The 10524-nt window shown below is 43.9% G+C and overlaps 1 protein-coding gene across 1 annotated transcript; it reads right to left on the reverse strand.

Annotated features, from left to right (window-relative positions):
• Positions 1-6474: 6474 nt before the first annotated feature.
• On the reverse strand, positions 6475-8535 carry TPBG (trophoblast glycoprotein). The gene has a single exon (XM_024193248.3). The coding sequence runs from the start codon at positions 8533-8535 to the stop codon at positions 7369-7371; it is 1167 nt and encodes a 388-aa protein (XP_024049016.2). The 3' UTR covers positions 6475-7368.
• Positions 8536-10524: the final 1989 nt, after the last annotated feature.

The following is a 10524-nucleotide window of genomic DNA, read 5'->3' on the forward strand; positions in this document are numbered from 1 at the left end:
TAAGTGATATTCCCAAAGTCTAATACTGGTTAAGCAGAAGAGACAGGCTGTCGCTTCAACAACTATTCCTGAGGGCATTCTGCACCAAAAAATTAAAATTGTGTGCACGATATTTTAAAATTCTGCAAATTTTATTTGTCAAATAAATGTGGAGGCTCCAGCATGGCACTGGGGAACACAGGCCACTGTCTGCACAGAGGTGGGAGATCACTGTGCAGCTCCCCCCGGATCACGGACTCAGCGGTGAGGCTGCACCCAACCCTGACACAGTGCAAGGACCAGGCCTGCCCCAGAAACACCCCAGGGCTCTGCCCTTCTGTGCCAGGTGCACCAGCTGTGGACAGACAGGCTCAGCAAGACAGGATCCAAGTGTGGAGGGGCTTAGTGTGGGTTGAGAGGGTTCTGTGGGGGGCAGTCTGGGTGCAGACAGCTCAGTGGGGGATCCGGGAGCGGGCGAGGATCTGAATGTACAGGGGCTTGTTGGAGGGTTCTGGGTGCAACAGTAATGGGACTTTGCAGGGGGGTCCAGGTGAAGGTAGTTGAGGCTCAACAGGGGAGGTTCTGGGTGTGGGGGGAATAGAGCTCAGAGGTGGGGCCTGGGTGTGGGATGCTCAGTGGGTGGGTCCAGATGCTGGGGGAGTGGGGCTCAAAGGGGTGGGGATCCAGGTGCAGCTGGTTGGGCCTTGGTAGGGTGGGAATCCAGGTGGCTCATTGGGATGGTGAGGCTTGGCAAGAGGGTCTGGGTAGGAGGAAGTCTGGATGCATGGGGAGCAGCTCCCTGTACAAAGATCCCTCCCCCTGCAGCTGAGGAGTGATGGGTGCAGGAAGCACAGGGAGGAGGAGAAGGGGGGAGAATTTGCAGAGCTTCCTACAGCTGGGGTAGAAATTTGGGGGTAGGTCTGACATGGCCCCAGATGCCATGCAGGGGGAAGAGGAAGTCCCGTCCTCCCCAGCCCAACTGAGACTAGCAGCTGAGCCCAGTGCGGAGTAGGAGCCACCAGCCAGGTCTTCTCCAGTCCCGCCCCCTACCTCACAGTGATTTACCTCGCTGTTGGCTGCCTTGGGCACCCGAAACATACTGCTGGGGAGGGTCTCATGACCGCTCTTGAGGCTTCCCTTTGCTTTCCCATCAGAAAGTCATTTTTCCGCAAGGAAGCAGAGAAATCTGCCAGGGACATAAATTCTGCGTATGCACAGTGGCGCAGAATATCCCTAGGAGTAAACAACTATCTCCCCATTAATTAACCAATATAATGGATGCCACAAACTCTTTTGACAGTGAGTATTTTACTTTTAATAGTGTCAACAATGCATTTTTGTTTAGATGCTTAAAAGCAAAAGTATTTCCCTATATTAAACTCATGAACAAATCCATTGGCTTCAATGGGACTACGCTAGTAAATAAAGTTCAACATACACATAAGTGTTTGGATGTTTGTAGACTGTAAAACTCCAATATGTAGACGACCCCAATATGTTTACATTTAAGCATCTTTCTGTGCTGAGTTAACACTAAGAATGAAACAAAACAAACAAAGAAAGTTAGAGCTAAGACTGACCATGTATTCTGGTTTATTCTTGTGCCAATGTATTTTAACAAAAAACACAACAGTACTATAATGACCTCAACCCTCTGCAATATCAACGTCTCAGAAGATGAAACAGCAACCTTCACTTTTATTTCCACTTTGTCACAATCTAAAATATTCCTAAAAAATAGGGATTTTTAAAAAGAGATTTATTCACAAGGGAAAAGGTGTTTTTTGGTGGTGGTTGTTGTTTTAAGTGACTGAGCCTGCAACCTCTGTGTAGGCAGAACTCATGGCAATTTTTCTTTTATAATTTCCCCATAGTAAGAGAATTGACACTATCAGTCACCATAATTTCTTTATATGTAAATATATATTTGCAGACCGTAAAATACAGATTTTTTTTATCTAACCATTAAAAACCTGAAAATCCATCATCATTAATAGTGTTAAAAATCAATATGCAACTTGGAAAGTACTGCACATATTAAGCTTAAAAAGCAGAAAGCTATCACATTACATTCAAAACAACAAGAATAATTAGGCCACAATCCCTTAAATCACTTGTCAATTTTTTTTTTTAAGCAAGTAAAAGTCATGCAGTTTGCACATAAATGGCTTTTATCAGTACTAGTTAATGAAAATTGGTACCACATCCATAATCTCTACTATAAAGAAAAATTACATTCTTATTTAAAACCACAATCCAGCATTGCCTATAAAATTTAAAGTAGATAAATCAAGAGAGAGCACGCAACATTTATAAGTGATCTGGTAGCAAAACCAACATGTCTTTGTTCAACAATCATTCTTTATAATAAAACATAGCTTCAATTTGCACATGCCCTGAATCTAAAGATTTTACAAGTCTCTTCCATGCATAAGATTTTCTAGAATAATCAGACTAACTTTCTAAATCTTTCACCACAATGTCTATTAAAATATCACTACTAGTTTGTTTGGATGCTAGATGTTATGTCATGCATAATTTTAGAGAACTCAAACTCAAGAGACACATTATTTCACCATTTTCCAAAAGAGGAAAATGCTGTCCAATGAATGCTTTGGGGAAAAATGTAAATAATTACTATTTTTAAAGAGCTACAATATATCTATTAAAATAACCTTTAGTAGCTTAATCATTCCCCATTTTTATTATTTTGATTTATATTGATTACATTAGAGATATCTAAATCTAACTGAATTCAATGGGAGTCTCCACTGATTTAATAGAAACTGCAGCAGGCCCAGAACATCATAATGTTCAGCAGTCTTAAAGACTGCAAGTTTGTTGGTTTGCTAATTTAAAAGAACTTGCACTTAAAAGAGCACTCAAAGCCCATTCGGGCAGAAAACATGTAAATCTGTTTGTAAAGGATCACATACGTTTGATGCTATATACATCTATATTCCACTATGCCACACCAAAAATGTCACAGGTGAAACACCTGCATTAAGAACGTTACAAGAACCTAGCTCTACTTGCTTTGCACAAAAATCTTGCTGCCGTAGCTCGTTAGAAATAAGATGCGTGTAGACCCAGGAAGACAGTCCACAATAAGAAAGCCCATGGGTCTCCAACAGTGTAAGAACGCTATCTGATATCAATCAATAATTGCATCTATCAGCTGTGTTGGGATTATCATTGCTGACAAGTTTAAAATGGGTATAATCAAGGTCTCTTTCATAGTTTTAAAAACAATTTATCTTTTTAACCCCTCGCCCTCCATCACAGTAGATAAAATTAATTTGGAAGCTTGGAATTTAAAATGTCTTACCAAATGTTATTTTCCTCCATCACAAGTTCAGAGTTATTGTGCGGTTGCTCATGAACACTCAGCTGCTGCAGAGAGGAAAAAGTGTGTGTCAAGTTTTGGTCCTGTCAACCTTGACAAGGGCCCTTTTAGTATAAAAACTTATGAGCAAATGACAACGGTGAATCTCAAAATGCAGTTGTACTCAGACTGATTTTCTGTTTGTGAAACCCTTTCATTATATATACCTACAAATGGATTTCTGGGGAATGAGAAAAAGGAGAAACAGTATACTTACTCACACTATAGATCTATAACAAATTCTCATTGAAAACACCTGTTAGTTATAAAATTAGAGCTTTAGCTCTCAGTGCAACAAAACTTCAAATGTTACCATCATGTCTATGTATAACTCCAAGTCCAATGGCAGCTTTGGCCAGTACTGTATATTGGTTTGGACTGATGGCTTCACCTGATTATCTGTTAGAAGGGCATTATTAGCCATGCTTAAAAGTTAAACTAGCCAACAAGAAAAGATTTAAAAACAGGTGTATAAAAATTCTGATTACTTTTGGCGTTTTAATCTAGCAGTCATGCACTGTTTTGCTGAACATATGAAATGTTTAGCTACCTAACAGCTGACTGGGCTTAGGAAGAGTTGGGGAATTTTCTGTCCCTGAATGGACAATGACAATTTATTCAAACTACACTTCTTCATATTTATGAGAAGCATACTAAAATTCTTCTAACTCCCAGCTTCACTTTACTTCCCTCTCTTAAAGAAGATTAAGCTTGTTATAATTATACTACTTTTAGGACAGCAACAGACCCCTTAATCTAATACTATTTATCCTTTTTGATTCTTGGCTACTCATCCTTCTTGAAGCTTACCCCCTTGCTTTAGGCCAGATGCTCTTTCCTATGAAACCTCAATGACAACCAGCCCATTTGGAACTTTCAGCTGTTGCCTATATATATATAAAAAAAAGTTGAAAGCATTTAATACTGCATACTTTTTATTAAAGTCTGAAGGAATAAAATAGCCCTCCCACCAATTAAACTGCTTTGGAAGTAGTAATTAGGTGAAATTTAAGGTGTCAAAGCAGGATAAGCAGTGGGAAAGAGTACGCTTTAGAAAATCCTGCAATCCCAAAGCATTTACAATGTACACTTTTTAAAAATTCAGAAGCACTTTTATAACTATCTTATTCTTGTCTTCTGTGTACTAACTATTTCTTATAGGAAAGGAAGACAAGCTCCAACCATGAATTTTATAGAAAAGATTTTAAAGATCAGATGCATTTTAGTTTCTACAAAAACACCAAAGCATTCATTATTGGTCAAACATTTTAGGTGCGTATCAGCATAACACGACACTGTCACAGTCTAATGGTCATACACTAATAAATCTACTTGAAAGCAAATGGCAGAACTTATTTTTAAAGCAGGTGTCACCAATTCTCTCAACAATTTTACTACAGTGACTATCATACAAAAACACTGATAATCATTGAGTCTAATAGATGTTGGTACAATTGAGACACTTTTCCACTACACAAACACGGACTTGCTGAATTCCTTAGTTACAGATTATGTGACTAAGATAGTCAATTAGCTATCCTTAATAAGCGATGTATGAAAGACTGATATTTTACTGTATTTATTTTTAACTTATCTATTAACAAAGGCCACGCCTCCAGGAAACTGCTTGGCTGGTATATATTTGAAATTATTATTATACATTATATACAGCTGTAGTACCTACAGGCCAATGACATTGAGGCCCCGTTGTTCTAGGCACTGTACAAACACATGGAAGGTGACAATCTCTGAAATAACCAATACAACATAGCTTGTCATGTAACTAAAATACTATCTTATAACACAAACTATTTTGCATTTACTAAGTAATGAGCTTTAAGGAATTTTTTGGTAGTCGCACAGCAAGTTATTCAGACACTAATTGCACTATTGTTAAATACTTTAACTGACTTTTGGGAAGGTTTTTTTTTAAATCTGAAAACTGAACCTAGTGTTCTGTGATCCTTATATTCATCATCAGAGTAGGAGAAGCTATCATAGGTCATTAGTTTTAAAATACACTCCTCAAAATTTTGAGAGTTCGTCCCTTTTCCTTATTCTCAAAATTGTGTACATTAAAAACAAAATGTCAGTTTTAGTGAATGTTGATGATTTCAAGCTACAGAAGTTAGTCTTAAAACAAATTAGTTACTTTGAGAATGTCACGCTGCAGGGATAAAAAAAATTGCATTTAAATAGTGACAACTGTCAGACTAAGTTTATATTTTTTTTTTACCCAATATCTTAGTTTGAGCTAGTTCATAAAAAGTCTTATGAAAAGCATATAGCTACTACAATTTTCACTATTAAAAGCAAAAATAATCTATGTACCAGACAAACTTTATATTACGTTATGTTAAGTATTGTTTAAGAATGTCAGATAAAATAATTGAAGTGCTCAGCCAACAAGCGGAAATATTAAATTAAGTGTTAAAAGTTCAATGTGAATCTGTCCCCTTTCATTTAGAATCTGTTTACAAGAGAAAGCTCATTAGGTTATTGGTGGCTACAGATGGTTCAGTTGCTATCCTTTCAATATGTGCCATCAAAATTAAATACTAGGCAATATGATAAAGTCCTTCCTTATGTATTTTGCATAAATATTTAAACAAAATGTCACTCATAGGCAAATGTCAAGCACAAACATGTATAGAATTATTATTAAAGATCACCTGTTAGTAGTTGTAAGAAGCAGTAAAATTAGGTCAGATCTCAAAACATGATGCACAGTGTTGATTACTGCAGTATTGCCCAAGGATTGCAAGTTTCAAATAATAAACATTAAGTTTCATGTGCCAAATTGTGCCTTCAGGATTTGTCAACATTTAATTTACTATGGAAAATCTACTTTATAATTAAAAGCAATAGTTTAGATGCAATTTTCTAAAGCTTTAAGCATGCATCATTACACTTGATTTTTAATTGCAGTGTACGTTTTCACGTAATTTTTATTTGTTTATAATCTTGCAGTATTTTAGTGATAAGGGAGAACCTAGCATTAGCCTTTGTTTTTTGTTTTGTTTGCTGGGCTTTTTACTAAGGGAAATCTGTTCTCCCTGTGGAATCTATACATTCTTATACGGTGTTTCACAAATTGCCATGTGAATACTTATAACCAGACTCTAAACTGGACCCTGTTCTATAAAAACAGAATTTGTTTTCCATGAATTAATACGGTACAACTACTTGTGAATAACTTTATATTTCCCAAACTTATACTTCCATGCATTTATTTCAGAGTTTTATCATTAAACAAATTTCAGCACAACAGTAGTTCTTTGTAAGAACATTTATTGAAGTATTTAACAGTTCAAACTGAGTTTATATGCAGTTTATATTAAAAAAGCATCCTATTTTCATGTAAACTGCCATCAAAAAGAACTTTACAAAAGAGTAAGCGGCTTATTGAGGTTGTAAGTTTTCCCTAACATGTAAAACTACAAAGTATTTGTGCATGCTCACTATTTTAGTTGCTTCTTTGTACAGAGTTGTTAGGAGCTTTTTAAATCTGCAGGTAGCTTATGGAATAAAATTATTTTCTTCTCAGTTAGGATACATAAGAACAAAACTGTAATTGATGAATAAAGCTTCTTTCCCAAAAAAGTTGAGGCAGCTTTTGTTGGATAGTATCTGTATTGATAAATTTTATATGCTCTTGCAGTTTGGGAACATCAGAGAGGATCTTTTTCACTTTAGATCTTGAAAAATGTTTCAAATAAGTATTGAGAGCAAGTTTCAAAGAAAAACAGGTGGGGGCGGGAGGGGAGGAAGAGAGGGAATAGCAGCACGTTTCTTATGTACAGCCCAACACCATGCACAATTGCTCAATGTTTCAGGGTAACAGAAAATAGTCATCACCTTTACATTACCTGGAGGCATATTCCCCACATGGCACAAATAAATCTGTTGTTTCTCTGGGAGAGGGGAAGTGAGCATGGGGGTAAAGCTTAAGTCTACGTTTCATGCATAGCTATTGTGCCCTGCCCTGCTTCCATAGAGTATCTTCATACATCAGAACTAGAGCTGAGGTTTGTTAACCTGGGGTCTGCATTCATCTCGTATCTGTAGTGATATCCCTCCATGTGATCCCTACATGCATCTCTGATATTGTACATCCACTTTTTGATTCCTTTTCGGTTCAAATACAAAACTAGGAGAAAAATGGCTCCAATGAGAGCCAGCACTATCCCTAAGAAGACATACGAAGTTTGCAGTTGGGACTGGATGTCTACAGGCACAGAACAGTCCAAGTCTGAGCTGTTGGTCTTCACCAGGGGTTTGTCCCGCATCTTGTCAGGGTAAGAACACTTCAAGGCCCCTTTCCCTTCCACCTGGTCGCTCTCCTTGAGCCAGCTCACCAAGTGCTCGATGCAGCAGTCGCAGACCCAGGTGTTGTGGTCCAGGCTGATCCTGCGGAGCGCGGGCCGGCTGCGGAGCTGGGCGATGGTGGCGTTCTTCAGGCACTTCAGGGAGTTGTGGCTGAGGTCGAGGCTCTGAAGCTGGGCCAGGCTGTGGAAGGTCGCGGCCTGCAAGCTCACCAGGGAGTTGTTCCGCAGGTCCAGGTGCTGCAGGCTGGGCAGGGAGGAGAACATGCCCGCAGGCAGGGAGAGCAGCCTGTTGTCGGCCAGCTCCAGGCGGCTCAGGTTGCCCAGCACCCCCGAGCCCAGCAGCTCGGCCAGGGCGGACACCGCGCTTTGGTTGCTGAGGGAGTTGCTGAGGTTCAGCTTCTCCAGGGGGCTGCTGGCGTTGCCGAAGGCCTCGGGGCTGAGCCTGGCCAGGGCGTTGCCGCTCAGGTCCAGCTGCCTCAGGCTGGGCAGGCTGGCGAAGGCGCCCGCCTCCACCTGCTCCAGGTGGCTGCCGCTCAGGTTGAGGAGGCTGAGCTGGGGCAGCGCGGGCGAAAGGAAGGCGCCGGGCGGGAGGCTGGCGAGCCGGTTGCCCGTGAGGAAGAGGAGCCGCGCGTAGGGCGGCAGGTCCGGGGGCACCGCCGTGAGGTTCCTGTTCACGCACTTCACCGTCCGGGCCGTCTCGGAACACTCGCAGGGCGCGGGGCAGGAGCCGGGCTGCTGAGCCGAGCCCCAGCCCAGCAGCACCTGCAGCAGCAGCCCCAGCGCCGCCCGCCTCTCCCCGCCCGGGGCCGGGGGCGCAGCGCCCCGCCGAGCTCGCCCCGCCATCCTCGCGCTCGCCGGGATCCGGACGCTGCTGCCCGCCGCGGGAGCCTGGACAGAAACTCTCCGCCCGGGATACGTTCCGCTGCCCCCGGGGCGTGCAGGAGGGGAGCAAGACGGCACCCTTCTCACGGCCGAGGTGCCGCAGCCTCAGGGCCTGGGGCGCCTCGCAGGCAGCCACCCGCTCCCCTTCTTCGGGGCGAGGGGGAGGGGCGTCCCCTCACCCCCAGCGAGACCTGCAAGGAGCAAAGAGACAGATAAAGCAGCAGCACTTCGCCGGACGTGCGGAGCGCCCCCCTTGCAGCCCCCGCAATAAAGGGAGACTCCCCAGCCTCACTCGTGCCCCCCAGCCCGCGCAGGGCAGCCCGCCGGGGTCACTCCTTACCCGGCACAGCCCGGCTCCGCTGTCCCCTCCCTGCTCTCCCAGGGGAAGCTCCCCGCGCCGGGGTAAACCTGAATCCCCATCGGAACCGGCGCCCCGCCCGGCTCATCGGGCTGCCCCAGTCCAGAGGTGGCGGCTGCAACAAAGCCGCCGCCGCCGCTGCAAGAGAGACCCGACTCCACCCGGGAAGTTGTGCCGAGAAGCCGCACCCCGCGCCGCCGCCTCCAGCCTCACCTCCCGGCTCGGCGCCGAGCGAGCCCCGTGCAAACTCCGCGGCAACCGACTGCGAGGAAGTGACCGGGCTCCCCCGGCTCGGCGGCCACCTCTTCCCCTGCGGTCCCGCCCCCGCGCAGCGCCTCACCCAGCCCCGCTGCCAGCACAAACCAACCGCGGCCAGGGGAGGGGCTGGGACATGCCCCCTGCGAACGCCCGCTCACTGTTCCGGGAATATCCCCCCGCAGCCCAGCGCTGGCACGCTGCCCGGTGCCATGGAGCCCCAGAGGGAGGTCCCCGCTTCCCCAGCTTGGTGCTGCTTCCGCACGTTTACCTTGGAGCTGAGCGGAGCCACGTGGAGCGCTCCCCAGTCCGGCCAGGGAGGAACTGACTGGATCCCTGCGGAGCAGGGCAGCCCCAGCAGACAGAAATGTGACTGATGTTGAAGACAGGAGAACCTCCCCGGCCCTGCTCTCACACTCCTGTTGAAGATCAAACGTCCCCCTACTAAAGCTTTTAGTCAGATGAAGGGTGTGTAAGTGAGGTTTTGGTTTCAAGATGGTCGAGGCGGGCTGACAGTGGCGTCTGGTTGACAGCGGAGTGTGGGGAAAAAATAAACTATCCTCCCTGCCCTCCAGTGTGAGAGGAAGGCTGGAGAACCAAAGAAGGGCTGTTGCAACAAAGACTAGTACTAGGGTTGTATGTGACTCAGCTAAGGGATGTGGTTGTAGCCTGTTGGTCCCAGGCTATTAGAGAGACAAGATGAGTGAGGTACTATCTTTGATTGGACCGATGAAAGATAGTACCTTGCTCACCTTGTCTCTCGGTGGGATAACAGATGGCATTGTTGGAGGCTTCATCAAGGTGTTCAAAGAGGACAAGAGCAGCCAGCCCAGTTACATAGGAGTGCCAGCCTTCCCTTCCAGGTGTGAAACTGATCACAACAGCACACAACTTTCAGTGCAGTAATGCTTGGGGACAAAAAGTTAGAGTGTCAGACCTGAGAAATAGCTACTGTGCTCTGGAGCCAGCCCACCTTTGCAGAGAACAGATGATTAGGGCTTACTTAAGGAGATTGGGGTTCATCATTTTTGTTAATGATGATTTTGCACTTAAATCTAGCCTGATATTGCGTTCTAAAATATCCATTTCCATACCAACTGATTTCTAGGACAGGTGGCTTTGGGGAACATTCTGCTGATTATTTATAAACTTATGTTTGATTAAAATGAACAAAACTGAAGCTCAAACATGATTGAAATATCAGTGAATTTTAGATCTAATGTAAAGTGACTCCATGTTCACGAGAATTATAAACTAAAAATCTCAAAACAATACATTGTATATTTAAATTTGCTAGTGAGAATGGGATAGAAGTACTTTTTCCTTGGTCTGTCCTT

The sequence above is a fragment of the Terrapene carolina genome, unplaced genomic scaffold (assembly GCF_002925995.2).
Source record: "Terrapene carolina triunguis isolate 2854851 unplaced genomic scaffold, T_m_triunguis-2.0 Scaffold42, whole genome shotgun sequence".
Lineage (NCBI taxonomy): Eukaryota > Metazoa > Chordata > Testudines > Emydidae > Terrapene > Terrapene triunguis.

Coding starts and splice junctions, on each gene's coding strand:
- TPBG (XM_024193248.3), bottom strand. CDS start 8,535: ATGGCGGGGCGAGCTCGGCGGGGCGCTGCGCCCCCGGCCCCGGGCGGG.